Source organism: Agelaius phoeniceus, chromosome Z (genome assembly GCF_051311805.1).
Source record: "Agelaius phoeniceus isolate bAgePho1 chromosome Z, bAgePho1.hap1, whole genome shotgun sequence".
Classification (NCBI taxonomy): domain Eukaryota; kingdom Metazoa; phylum Chordata; class Aves; order Passeriformes; family Icteridae; genus Agelaius; species Agelaius phoeniceus.
Genome location: NC_135303.1, coordinates 63,181,504 through 63,195,971, shown reverse-complemented (window position 1 = coordinate 63,195,971; position 14,468 = coordinate 63,181,504). Strand labels below are relative to the sequence as shown.

Below are 14,468 nucleotides of genomic sequence, written 5' to 3'. Positions count from 1 at the left end.
CCCCTACGTGCTGGCAGGAAAAGTTAGGTCAGTCAGCTGCCCTCCTGTACACAGATATAAAGAACATTTCTGACATTCCTCCACTAAAGGAATAATATAATGATATATATATAATGATTATATAAATAATCATTAATAAATAAAAATAAAAATAATAAAAATAATAAAAATAAACTATAATAATAATAATAATAATAATAATAATAATAATAATAATAATAATAATAATAATAATAATAATAATAATAAATATAATTATTTTTTAATCGTTATACTAATGATTAAAAAAACAGTTCCTTTTTCCAGAATGATTGCTCTCTACACTTCTGGTAATTGACTCCCTTAAAGAAGGGCCACAGAAGACTGAACTTGAATATAAAAAAATTGAATATAGGCGGTTTCATCCCAGGACAATCCATTACATGAGTGAGGTAAGAGGAAGAGAAAGTACAGTTAATATCAGCCTGATATCACCATGTTTCTGAACTGTGCTGTCTACACGTAGATGTGCAAAAGCTCTCATAAGAAAGGAATTGTAGTAGAGCTGCTTTTTAGGGAGTCCTTAAGCACATCTTGTAATTTCACTGGAGCTCCCATGCTAACAGACAACAGAGAAACAAACACAAAAGCACCCATCCAGCTGGTGGTGCAGATCAGATTACAAAGCCTCGAAAAATTGTTTGCTTAAGCAGAATGCAAAGAAAAAAATATCCTGTTTAGTGCAACCTCAAAATAAAGCTTCATCAAGTAAGGTAAACATGCTGCATTTGCACTGGTGGATACAGATAATTTGGCAGATGGAAGCAGGGAATACATCCAAGATGAAGATTTTTCCCCCAGCAAGCCACAATATTTTCTAGTCTTTAAAGGGAAAAGGTACAATAAAGATAAACAGAAGAAAAACCTCAAGAATTGTGAAGAATGTACATTCAAGTTACAAAAAATTACTCAAAAGACTATATGCAGTAAGTACATGCACATCCAGAACTGAATACACAGATATTTGAGCTATACTCACCGGGTTGGAATGGGCTGAAACTGTGCTAGCAGCAGATGGAGACCGGGAAACTACAGGACTGATGATCTGAGGAAAAGTGCCTCTAGCCACAACTAGCTGGACATTATCTTTTGCCTTCTGCAAAATGCTGATAGCCTGTTGATGTGTAATTGTCTGATCAAGAGCTTGTCCGTTAATAGCAAGGATTTGATCTGCTTCCTTCAGCTTTCCATCTCTGTCACACAGGTGTAAACAGATGACAAAATAAACAAAAAAGAAAAATCAAGGAAGCATTGCCACAGAATTTTCAGTATTTTGACAACTTTACAGGATTTTTAATAACCTGGTCTCAATTCCCCTCACTTTTTTAATCCCCCCCTGCAGTGCTGCTGAAAGGAGCTGATGTGGCATCCTGGTGATGGCTCCCTTTGAAGCTAATCCCACTGCTACTTTCCCCTGGTGACTACCCCCTAGCCAGCTTTCTCTCCCTGAACTCCCATGCGAGACTAAGTATATTAATCTCAGTTGCTCCCAACCACAGCCTGGGAACTTATGTTTATCCTAGACTTTGAGCATCTTGCTTTACAGACCAAGTGCTCCACTTTGTTCAGTGCACCCATTCTAAATATTCATCAAACCATGGAGTGGAACACACTTTCATCCTTTCATCACTATGTTACAGAAACAAATTTTGTTTTGCTGAAAAACAAGGCGGGGGGGGGGGGGGGGGGGAGGAGAAGGGAAAAAAAAAAGGACAAAGAAAGAAACCAAACGAAAGCCCTGAAAAATTTAAAAAACCTCATCGCTTTCTGACAAAGAAAGCATCACTGTAAAATCACATACTGAGTCCTTCCTCACATCTACTCCAAAGGAAATGAATGAAGCCTACATTACCCTCTCTTTCTTCCACTACTTCTTTGCATCCCAAAGTGGCAATGCTTTGATTAAAAAAGGGCAGCAAGGAAAACAAGAATCTCTATTACAACACCCTTTGTGAGCACCCACACTCAAGAAACCCAGGTAGAGCACCAAGGTAGGGAAAAACTATTTAGCTTCAACTTGAAGAAACAAGCAAACAGAAAAAAAACCCAAAAAAACAAACAAAAAAAAGCCACCTCGCCTAAACCAAAAGAAAAGAAAACAAAAAGAGAAAGTGGAAATTGGGGAGACTAAAAAATATTGTAGGGTATAAAGCAAGCCACATTTTGTACCTGATTAACTACAATTAAGTCTGTATACCATGTTCTTGTCTCTCTTGCCCATGTTCTTTTTAGACTTACAGTGAATATTCAGATCACAAATAATCCAAAAATATCTCCCTAAAGCACAGTGAGAAACAGCACCAACATGACTCAGGCTCTCCACACAACAGAGTGGACACAGAGTACACCACAAAGCAGCTTGGACCAGTGACACACTTTACTAGTCTGCAGTGAACCAGTGCTGCTGCCATTTACCTTTGAGTTTGTGTGCTGCCTCGGCAGTTCTCTCAACATTAGCTGTGGAATCTGAGTTTAAGTCTGAAGCATAATTTCAGCAAGCCATTATTACTGAGCTTCCGTAATATCAGCTGAGTATCTCTGTGAATATCCCTGACTTTAGGGCAAGACTTGCCTGACCTCAAATCTGGGTTTCACACCTGCTCTATGGGACTCTACCTAACAAATAACACTGCCAGATACAGCTGACTTTTTTGCATCAAATTGTTCTTCAGTGCATTCAACGATGGCAAAATACGTATTTCTACTTTAAAAGGCATGACACAGAACAGTAGCTTCCTCTTTTTCCCTATTTAAAACCGCAGAGAAAGTCATCTGTAATTTCTGTAAATTAAGAACAGTTCATACGATGACTGTTTCAACATCACATCAATTGTGGCAAGTAATTTCACATGTGTGATGATGCTCAGAATATGAAGAGAGAAACATGTAAACATGTCCTTGTACCAGAAGGTAAAAAATAACAAAATAATAAAAATAACAGTAGTAACACAACTGAACTGCAGTGTCATATACACACTTGGTATAGTAAAATATTCAGTAGTAATATTACCTATGTGCCACACTTCCCTCCTGGATTTCTTGCACAAATATTCCTAGTTCTCCCCTGTTTTCACTCTTGAGTCCCACAACACTGAAGCCCAGACCACCACTTAGAGGTTTAATAAGGTCAATTATCTCAACAAGACGACCCTGTTTAGCAGAAGTTAAAAAAAGGGTACAAATGTTAAAAGGTTAAAAATGAACAAAGGTTAAAAATGTTGAAAAGCAGCAATAATAAACGTGGCAAACAACTTGGAAATTAATTTTTGAAACAAATAAGTTGTCACTAATTAATGACAACTACAGCTGGGCAAAACCATACAAGCTAATAACTGAAACACAGTTGTTCCTTTCCAATTTCTTGCTATCATACAGAAAATGTTTGAGAAATAAATATTATTACAGCCCAGAAGAGGAAATCAGGGAAAAAAGATAAATATACAAAGTTTTGGTTTAGTAGTGACTGAATAATATATATATATATATATGTATGTATATCTATTTTAGAGGATACAGGACAACTTTCAAGCAAAACCAGAAACAGATGAATTTCAGAAAGATGAAAAAAACTTGGACTATGCAAAAAGGCCCTCCTGAACACCACTAGACTTCTCCTATCCTGCTCTCTTACAGATTAAATAGAGAAATCCTAGAAAATATGCTTGGGCTTTCCCAGCTCCAGCCACTGAAGGGACTCGTGCACCATTTCTGCCTACTACAGGAAAGTAGTAAGATTAGAGAACAGCACACAGCAAGGTCAAAATTTTCCATTTTATTTCCAAGAAACAGATAGATTTCATTAATTATGCATACAAGAGCATGCTCTGACAAAGTACCTCCCTCATGCACAGAGCAGCAGCTCTATAATGAGCATGAAAAAATAATGGCATGCTGATCTGTAATACACACACTGCTCAGGTAAGGACAGCTTAGGAGTGACTATGTCAGGGCTAGTTTTTCAACTGCTTTCTCATTTACTAATTGTTTTTCAAACTAAAAGGTTACTTTTATTTATACATAAATGGTATTGTGGTTTGTACAGTAACTCAATTGCTTTTAAATAAATACACATGTATCTTAATCTTCATATAATCAGTAATCCATATTTTGTAGTTATTATATGATAGGGTTACCTGGGACATGTTTCTGATCAGCTGCTCGAAGTCATCACTAGAGAATTTGCCATTAATCTGAGGAGTAATGGATCTCATTGATGTTTCTAACACATTAGCTGGGTTGCCATTCTGCTGAGCCAACAAATATGACTCATTAAGTGGCAAGGACCCCATGTTTACACCATGATGGAGAAGCTGAGGGAATTCACCACTGGAATGTATGGAAGGAGTAATATTTACCTGTAAAAGATTGAAGGCAACACGGATTTATAGACACAGCATAAACCTCCTTAGGTAAGGACATTATCATAAGCCAACTGCCCATCAGAAGTACTTGAAATTCCAATTTGCAATTTTAAACAGACATTTTAAGGAGAAAAATTACCTTCAATATTTATACCCAATTGAGTATAACTGAGTTGCACACTACAAGTACAAAACAAATTGATTAGAGTAACTTAAAATTATTTTCCATACTCTGTCTAAAATTCATTTGTTCCCATCACCATAGCATCTTGAAGTACTCCATCACTATGCTAGAGGTAAACAAGAACAAAGGTTTTCTACAACATCAGTATTTAAGGAAAAAAACCCCAAAAAACAAAACAAAAAATGTTATCAGTTGTTTTACAATTTTAAAAAGAAGCATGCACAAATTGATGAAAAAATAAGTAAATCACACAGCTACATAGAGAACAAATTTCACTGGTCAGGGTCTCTGCATCACTATGTACTATACCTACCAATGTTACTATCTGCATGAGCTAGGATTAAATACAAGATTAGTGAACAAGTCTGAAACCACCAGGCTGATCTGTAAGTCACAATCATACACTTACACAGACTTTACAGCCACTTTTCTCAGAACAGAAAAGAAAAAAAACTGTTTTGCACAGCCATAGTAAATCACCTCTTCCCAGCAGATATGTGCCAACTAATCTAATAGCTGCTGGTGATATAAAGCTCAGGTAAAGCAGAAACCCTAATTTGTCTTTTGTCCCACATGCCTGTTGACTTTCAATTGGTACTGCTTTACTCCAGATAAATTTGGTTCCTACTGGCCTGGCATACTAACTATTATTGCAACTTCAAATACTTTTCATAGTTTGACAATGCACACTTTCTAGCATTCTGCATCACAGTACAGAAACCTAAGGTTCCCCTTCCTTAAAGTCATATTTTATACTTCAAGTACCAATAAAAATTTCAAAACAGTAAATATATTCTGAAATATCTACTGCACCAGTCTCAATTGTTCAAGCATGTTACATCCATTGGGTTTATCATATCAGTTCTCCAACAGTCCAGCTATTAAAAGGTCAATATTGTTCTCCATCATACAATTCCATCTCATCTGAGTGTTTTAGGAAAATGCAATAAAACAAACATAATTTGTTGAACAACTTATATGGCTGGGAAGGCCCTCAAGTTAAAGAAAAAATACCACAAGTCAGCATTAAAAAGAAAAGTTTTCATTAGCATTTCTAAGTCTGCTCTGACCTAAAAAAACTGTAAAGAAGAAAATTTGATGTTTGAACGCAGGGATTTTTATATCCCAACAATTATGTTCTTTATCCATACTTGTGAGGAATCATTTGGGTTATGTTTCAAACAAATTGTAACGCCTAAAATGTACACATATGCACTTTCTTTGACCGCATACATTTGTGTTGGAAAGCTTGTAATGCACAGATAGATAAGCCTTGTTTCACAGTTCATTACACATAACAAAACGCAGAGACATAATCAAATTCTACCCTTTTGAGAATACAAGACTTCCCCTTACATTATATGAATGGATTTGAAACTAGTGAAGTCTATGACATACTTGTGTTTCTTATCCGCATAAGGCCATATAATAGGTTAATTCACTTCCACCTTCACAATGTTGTCCATTTCAATGTATAAAGCTGTATAGCTGAACTTGGTCAATTATGTGCTTTATTTCTTATTCTCCTCCATCTTCAAATCTTCTTATAGAGGCTGTTGCTATGCTTCTTCCCACAAAAAATGGTAATTGGTGAAATCATTAACCTTAGGAGTATCTAAAATTATGGCAATTAACCATTCATACGAAACAGCCTAAGAGTATATGAGATACACACCTGAACTACCTTTCACGTGCACCTAAAGGCCATAGTATACAGGTCTGGTATCACAAATGTTAGTAAGTCTTAGATTCAAGTTCTCTTTCTAAATCGCAGTGGTCATTGCAGAAAACAATGTTACCCATTCTGATGTAAGTTACCATCCTCAGAGCACTCTTGGTCAAAGCAGTCCCTAGAGAACTAACCACCTGCTCTGGCAAAGCCAGCAAAGTTAGCCTAAACAAAGAACAGAACAGTACGAGTAAAAACTACCAACTTTATCCAATGTCCATTAGTGAGGGCTCACTAAACTATTTTGGTGCAGCTTTTGGAGTGGTAACTTCAAACTAAGTGAGCCAGGCTCAGCAGCTGAGCATGGTATTGACTTCAATCAGTATGATTACACCTAGAGAAAAATACATTAAATGTCTGCAATTTCATTTAGCACCATTCTAACTGCATTATTCTGTCCTGGGGACTCCTTCATCCAGGAGCTTCTGGATGTTTCACATTTCAGGGTGGCAAAAGTAGAAAGTCATTGGTATTACTGATAGCCTTATAAAACCCAACTGTGCGCGAATTCCCCACTTTGAGTAGAGTGTATAGTCAGTTTCTCAGACAAAAGAGGGAAAATTCTGTAATAATGCTAAAAGCAAAATTTGAAATGTACAGAAAGCTAGAGCACCTTCTACTTTACAAAACACAAGCCACACTGGCCAAAAAGGAGAGAAACAGAATTTTATGTCACAGAAATTGACTGTAGCTGAGAGCCCCCTGCTTTGAATTTATTCCACGACACCACACAATGTTTCAGACTGCTAATGCAGAGACAGTCCCAGTTTGCAAAACCTCTCTTGGCATAAAAAGCCTATGTTCCTCATGTATCTAAAGTACTTCTTTACACACAAATGTGTAGGGAGCAAGTTGCACTAGAAAAATCATGCATAAAAATCTACATCAAACCACAGTAAACAAAATTATGTCAGTTTTAAAATAGTATGGATGTTATAAATGGTGTTTGCATTATGATACTGTTTTTCTCTAGTATACCATAAAAGACTCTCTGTATCTATAATCACCAAAGAACAAATGGAACTACACATCAAAAATAAAAGGTTTTAGAGTATGACACATTGCTGTTATGACTAGTATTACATGCTTAATCTGAATCCAAAATACTACTTGTACCACTCAAACTTGTACTATGATTTAAGTATGTTCTCCTAGTACTACTGAACAGTGGATTGATTGCTTTAGGCAGCTCATTGCACTGTTTGCAGTGTTCTAAGAGCAGAGTAGTCATGATGGGCAATTCAACTTCCACCTGAACATCTGTCCACCGTGCTTTTCTCTATTCAAGTTTGAAGGACTTTTTCAAAAAAGGTAAGGCAAAGTCCTTAGGGAATTCTGGATTTCTCCCTGGTAGAGAATTTGCACATTCTCATGCTGAAACAGAAGTAGCTACAGGCCAATTAATTTTTTTAGTTTCTACATTTTATGTTTTCACTGACCAAGTCCTGTTCAAACTGGCAAATACAGTGGTTATTTCCTCCACTTGAAAGTTCATCCTTTCTCCATACTTTTCTGAGTATATAGACATACAGGAATAGACTGACTTTTCCCATTGTCTTTCGAAGCAAAAGATGGAAGCTGTTCTTGTTTTTCTAATACACATAATGAAGTAACAACTCCACTATTCTGAAAAAAACTGGATTATATTTATTTGCACAATGGTTAAAATACCACTGAAAGGAAGTCTTGCATACTATATATATTGCAGGAAAAGGAAAAAATAACCTTCCAGTTCAGACTAGGTTAACTAGAACTTTAAAACCTTCTCCTCAAAATTTCAGTACAACAGCACAGTTACAACACAGTATTGAACACAGTCACATCAATTATAACTGACAGCAACATCTCATTTTCATTACACCCTTTTCAAACAAACACAGCTCATATTTAATGGAGAATGTACTTAGTGCATGAAGCCAACCTCACATAAAATTTCATCTGACCTCAAAAACTCCAAGAAACAATTAAACTAAAAAAAAAGTTAAACTGTTAACAGAATAAAGTTTTCTGTATGTCTGTGCAAAAACCTCACATTTCACATCTCCTCTTCTGAAACAGACATGGTTACACCTTAAAAACTATAAAAACATTTATAGTGATATTTACGGTAGTTCTTAATGTAGAAGTTCAGAATTCCAAGACATATTTATAAGCAGAAATGTGATGACCACTCTCTTCCACATGCCCCACGAAATCCAGGCTTATAGCACAAAAAACTAGAGAGCAACTGCTATGTATTCTTGCTAACCACAGCAGTATAGGTCATTCCAGGGGGAGCAATAAACCTCAAGCGCAAATCTTAAAATGAAATATTTTTCTTAACTTACAAATTGCACTACTTTTGCAAAATACCATAATTCCATTAAAAAGTAGCTTTATAGCCCCTTGATTGTATAATTACGGAATGAGACATTACTCCTTTTTTTATAAGCTTGCTTATGCTGTTTTTCCTTGATTGGCTTTCTCTGCTGGTATAAACATTTCCATCATGGACAAAAATTGCATAAGATAAAAAGAAAAAATCATAAATACCACTTATTATGACAAAATATATGTTTTAGTCACACAGACAGAGAATACAATCAAGTAGTGCTTACAGGCAGTAGCTCAAAATACTTTAACAAAAAAGCAACACAAGCCATATCTGTACTGTATCAAAACTTAAAGCAATGTCCTCAACATCTCTAGGTCTCAACTTATTCAACAAAAAGAAATTTTCAGTATTTCTGCACTGCAGCCACTGAGCAGCAACCCTGGACACCCCAAGAAGCACGAGACTGATTTCAAGATTCCTGAGTAGCAAGAAGGCCAGCTGCAACTGCAATCACACTGGAAGGGAGGAAGCACAAGCCAGAGAACATGCACAACAGCAGGAAAGGGCCCTGAGCTGCCAGGAACAGGAATTGGCACCAGCACCACTCTGCTGGCTGCACCTTTATGGCTCCATCCGCAGAACAGATGAAGTAGATACCAAATTAGCATTTCTTGTTATCACTTCATTTAAAAGCACAAACAGTATTGTTGCCAAGAGGGGCTCAAAACATGAACTAAAAATCTCTAGTTGTCCAAAATACAGAGTTGAGTTAACAATGTTAAGTGTTCACCAGCAATAGGAAAAGGCAGTTTCCCACTTCTTCCCTAAATCCTCTCTTGTACAGACACCCAGCTGCTACCCAATACCTTTTTCTTCACTACATTGTGAAGAAAAAACTATGGTCAAATTCACAAGTAAAACCAAAAAAACAAAACCAAAAAACACAACAGAAAAACAAACAAACAAAAACAAAACCCAAAACAAACAAAAAACCAACCAAACTATCAAACAAAAACAACCCCAAAACTGAGAAATGCAGCCCTGCCATCTGAGCCAACCACTAGATATTCTGTTCTCACACAGCTATGTGGCTGCAGAGTGGAAAAGAGATAGGACAAGGTGTGGAGGAGGAGCTGAACAACTGAGAGACAAAAAGGAATAGAAAAGAAGCGGGACAGGGATGCTAACATAGTCCAATCATTTTCTTTAAAATATTTCATAAAGAAAATAAAATATTATTAAAATATTTTAAACACCACAATCTCTATTTTCTTCTCTGTCTCTGTCTTATCTTCAAACAACAAGACTGCTCTTCAACATCAGAAAACAAGCATTAACTGAAGAACAAGGACAGAAAGAGACAAGAAAAAAATGTTTTTTTCCTTCAGTGCTCCCCAGTTCAAGAGACTTCTGAAGTCAAAACAGTAACTCACAAAAAAACATCCCTTTGTTGTGCTTAGACTTTTTCACTTCAGTTAACTTCACAATGACAGTTTAGCAGTACAAACAAATCCTGCTTGCTCATTTCGGGAAAAAAAATGCTCCTCAACATTAAAGCCAACTAATAAGAATCAAGGCATCAGATTTGCTGACCTTAGACCATGCCTCAAGGTAAAGCAACATACCACCCAGTCCACACACTGCCCAAATAGAGGGTGGGACTTTCACTATCATCTCTGTGCTTTCAAGACACAATGCCTCAAGCCAGGAATACATTTTTACCTTGAAATTTATTGATGACCCTAGAGGTCCACAATGAAGTCTCACTGGTTGACCTACTTCTGCTGGGATACTTGCAAAGAATCTGTTTGACTTGTAAAGTAAACTGTCATTCTGTCTTCCCTGCTCCCATCCCCTCTTTTAAACTACACTGTCCTAAAAGATGACTTCCTCAAGAATTTTGCAGTAGTCTTGTAGCCCTTTAAAAACTCATTGAAAAGAGAAGGGCAGTTAAACAGATTGTCACACTTCACCTCGAAAAGAATCAAATGGCCATTAAACTGTCATTGCAGCTCATCATTATACATAAAAAAATTAGCCATCCTTATCTCCAGTGGGTAGAAGCTGCAACATCTTGTCACTGCACAAGCCAGCACCGTTAGTCATCCTGTCTCAAACATGGCTCTGACTGCAACTGTAGGGATACAACTTCTCTCCTTAGTCTGACACAGCTTGGCCAAAAAAAACCGGTCACTACTCACATGCCTTGCAGCTTTCATCAACCTGTTGCTTAAGAGCTTCAAGAGCACAGTACCCTGACAGTTGTAAAAAGGGTGTTCTTGAATGGTGTCCTCAAAAGTGCACCTATGAAAACACAGGTTTTCTTAACATAACTACCTATTTTATGCTTTTATTCTTTGTCCCGTTTCAGTATGCCTTGTAAATATTTACCACAAAATAAAAACAAATAATCTCATGTCATATTGTAGGGAAGAAATTCTACAGAAAAAATGTAAGATAAAGAACTGACACAAATCTAAGAATGCTGGAAACATATATTTACATGTGTAAGTGTTCATATAAGCACACATTAAAAAAAAAAGGAATTCACATCCAAATAGCTCCCCTGTCAAATAGACCAGGGTACATACCATGCAACATGCACAGATCACTAAAGTTACTTCACAGACAAACCTGCAGTCAGGACAGAAAGTGAAGTTATTCTTTGCTTTTTAAAAAATACATGACTTAAATTACCTATCCTAGTATCTTCTGCTTCATTTTCTAATTTAGGAAAGTGTATTTAAAAAGACAGCCATCCTTTAACTACACAGCAAATGTCCAAAAGTGAAAATTTAATTTGCCATTTAAAAAATATTTATTAATGTTTCAGGCATACTTTTACTTCTCACTACATCTTCCTAGGGTCTTCTCCATGTAATTCACACAATTTCTGGATGTCACTGTTAAATTCTCATTTCCAAATGGCAGTGCAAACAGACCCTCAGGACAGTTTTTTTTTCCTGAGATTTTTTAAATTACTCCAATGTCATTAAGTCTCTAAATACTAAACAGACAAAATTTGAAAACCATTGTGATGAATACAACATAGACACCATTCTAATTTATTTCTTGTCTGTGCAAAATAGCATCAAGATGTTCCACAAGAAGCAATAAAGGGCTACAGTGCATTCTTCTGCCGCACAGCTGAAGTAGTGTGAGGATTGTGAGGAATCCGTCTCATCATAGTCTGGTCATAGACCAGATGAGGCTCCACACTGATGATAAGGTCCATGTGCAGAGTCTGCTCCCTCCCACCAGCAATTCTGCATACCAGACAGAGCTGGCCATCTTGGAGGAGTCAACAGGAATGACAATTTGCAAAGCCAGATACATAGTTTAGTCCTAATTCAGTTACTGAACTACTTTCTATATTATTCAAATTCTTATTCTGCTGACAAGAAAATTATAGCCACAAATAAAGTCAATCTAGCCAAGCTGCTGACCCTTTTCTCAAGCTCATTGAAAACATGCAGAAAATTAATACTTAATACCCTGAGCAAGCAAAAAGGAGGCAAGAGCTCTGGCTTCTCTTTGATCTTTTATTCCTATACAAAGTACAAAATAGATCTTCGTTTCCTTCTGAAGTCAACCATTCTACAGCTTCCCTCTACATCCTTATTTTAGCAGGGTAAGACACAAAGGAGCCATAAAAGGCTCCTAGGAAACAAGTTCTAGACCTCATAGAAAGTATGCTCCTTTTGAAGGTCAGAGAAAAAAAGCTTTATGTTACCCCCCCACCCATATCACCATTTCCCTACACTGCACATTTTAAGTAATGAGCATACACATAAAAATCACATACACATAAAAATCACATGCACAAAATATAGCTTCAACAAAGCCCCAAAAAGTCCATGTGGTATGTCCCCAGACCTTTGGATCAGATGTTTAGTTTAAGCTATTTCACTGTTCAAAAAGCAGAAACACAAACATATTTGCATTACCTTAGCAAGTTTCCCCTTGCACTTGCAAGACTACTTTTCCTACCTGATCTCTCAGTTGTTGAACAGAAGTCTGAAGGCTCAGAATTTGATTAAAAAGGGGACTCTGCAGCACTGATTTTAATAGGCTCAGTTTCTCCTCATTTGCAATGTCACCTCGATCCCGAAGTTTTGTCTGTAAGCGCTCCATGGCCTGGAGGGCCCGATGAGTATCTGTGGCAATAATCATTCCTAGTCAGCAGCAGTTTCTAGACTGCATAAATCAGAAGCCAATGAAAATTGTATTTTTGTCCATCAAGAAGTGGGTTACAAAATGAAAGAGCCTTAATTGAAATTCAGTTACGGGAACTGTGGCTACAGTCCACTGCAAATAAATAGGGGCATAAATAGTCATAATAGAAAACATCTTTCTTTTCTATGCAAATTTTTAATTCAAGAAAAGAATAAAACAATGAAATCAAGACAACAGGCTCAAATTCAAATACACTAAACATATGGTTGTACAAATTTTGTTTTCAAATACAAAAACCCAAACACAACAGCACTTCTAAGCACAGTATATTATTTTTTTTCAAAACCTCTTTCAGCAGTATACACCCATATCCCAAATCTATCACACCCACTCAATGTGGCCACAAAAATATTGTGATACAAATGAAAAAAAATTACCAATTGTTTCCAACATGTTTTCTGCTTCTCAGCTTCTATTTCAACACTGGAAAGAGACTGTAAATATTTTCCTGAAAAGTAACAGAAGGAAAAAAAGGTCACATTTATAGAAATACTAAGCTCTGAAGGGAAAGAAAAGAGGTTGACTTTTGAAAGCAATAAACTGCAAAATAATGATCCACAAAAAAAAAACATCTTCACAGATAATTAAAATAACCTCAAAGTCAAAGTCTGACTCACTTTGGTGTTCAAAATCTTCCTGAAAATTGCTTTAGGAATATACTTTGTAATTTATTTGCATTTCCATATCAAAGTAGCTGTCTGCATACTGTTGCACAACATGTCCTGCACTGCTTTAATCAGACACTATGAATCATAGCTGCCACTGAAATTTTACAGTTTCATTGCTTTCCTTTTCAGTGATTCACAAAAAGACATTCCCTGCGGGATCAGCTTTCAAGCTCAATTGTCAATTGTGTTGACAATTTCAGGCACATGAGCCACAGCACACTTTTTACAGTCACCTTTGAAAGAAAAGTCATATAAACCACAAGGCTACAAGCTTGTAGGATTCTCACACTAGAGCCTCTACTATTAACATCTAATGGAATTGACACTCAGATGTGGATGATAGCTGAGTTTTTATCAGTGTGGGTTTCCAGGAAGGAAATTCCACACTGGGAGGAAGAAATTCTGAAATTGCTTTGCTTATTCTTTTTTCCTGCTGCTAATGGTTGTTTGGGGCTTTTTAAAAATGTACATCTGCAATTGCTCAGAAATTTGCAGTGACAGAACACGTTGGATGGAGATGGATAGGTGAGAAGTGAGGTGTTCAAATATCATTGCAGGTGTATGAACTGTTGATCTTATCTTTCATAGTTTGTTTTCTTTATAATAGGAAAAAACCAGTACAGCATCTCCACTTGAATCTGGAGAACCTAAAAACATGCAGAACTGTGACCTCAAAGCACTCAAGAAAAGTAATTCTTTCTTGAGACATTGGATAAAAAGAGGAAAAGGAATGATGTTGACAGATCACTAGATAAGACAGCCTAACAGGATCATTAGTTATAGAATCTGATCATTTTGTAAAGCCTATACTGTTTGCAGTTTGTGCAGAAAAAGCAAACCAAATGGATTTAAAATGGTTACAAGTTCCATCAATATGACTTCCCTAGTTTCAATATGCCTGAAGCTTCCTAGTTCCAAACTTGCCATGGGCAGAGAA

The 14,468-nt window shown here is 36.6% G+C and overlaps 1 protein-coding gene across 21 annotated transcripts in view; it reads right to left on the bottom strand.

Annotated features, from left to right (window-relative positions):
- Positions 1-14,468, bottom strand: part of MPDZ (multiple PDZ domain crumbs cell polarity complex component) — a 94,741-nt gene that overhangs the window by 73,162 nt on the left and 7,111 nt on the right. For 18 of the 21 annotated variants that reach the window (XM_077172346.1, XM_077172347.1, XM_077172345.1 and 15 more), the window contains exons 2-6: positions 13,241-13,311; positions 12,618-12,784; positions 4,173-4,394; positions 3,050-3,189; positions 1,019-1,232 (exon numbers count right to left, since the gene is read on the bottom strand). In XM_077172346.1, the coding sequence (XP_077028461.1) occupies positions 1,019-1,232; positions 3,050-3,189; positions 4,173-4,394; positions 12,618-12,784; positions 13,241-13,256 (759 nt within the window). In that variant the 5' untranslated portion in view covers positions 13,257-13,311. Of the gene's footprint in view, positions 1-1,018; positions 1,233-3,049; positions 3,190-4,172; positions 4,395-12,617; positions 12,801-13,240; positions 13,312-14,468 lie in introns of those variants that run through there. The other 3 variants (XM_077172363.1, XM_077172364.1, XM_077172365.1) reach the window with 1 other exon arrangement.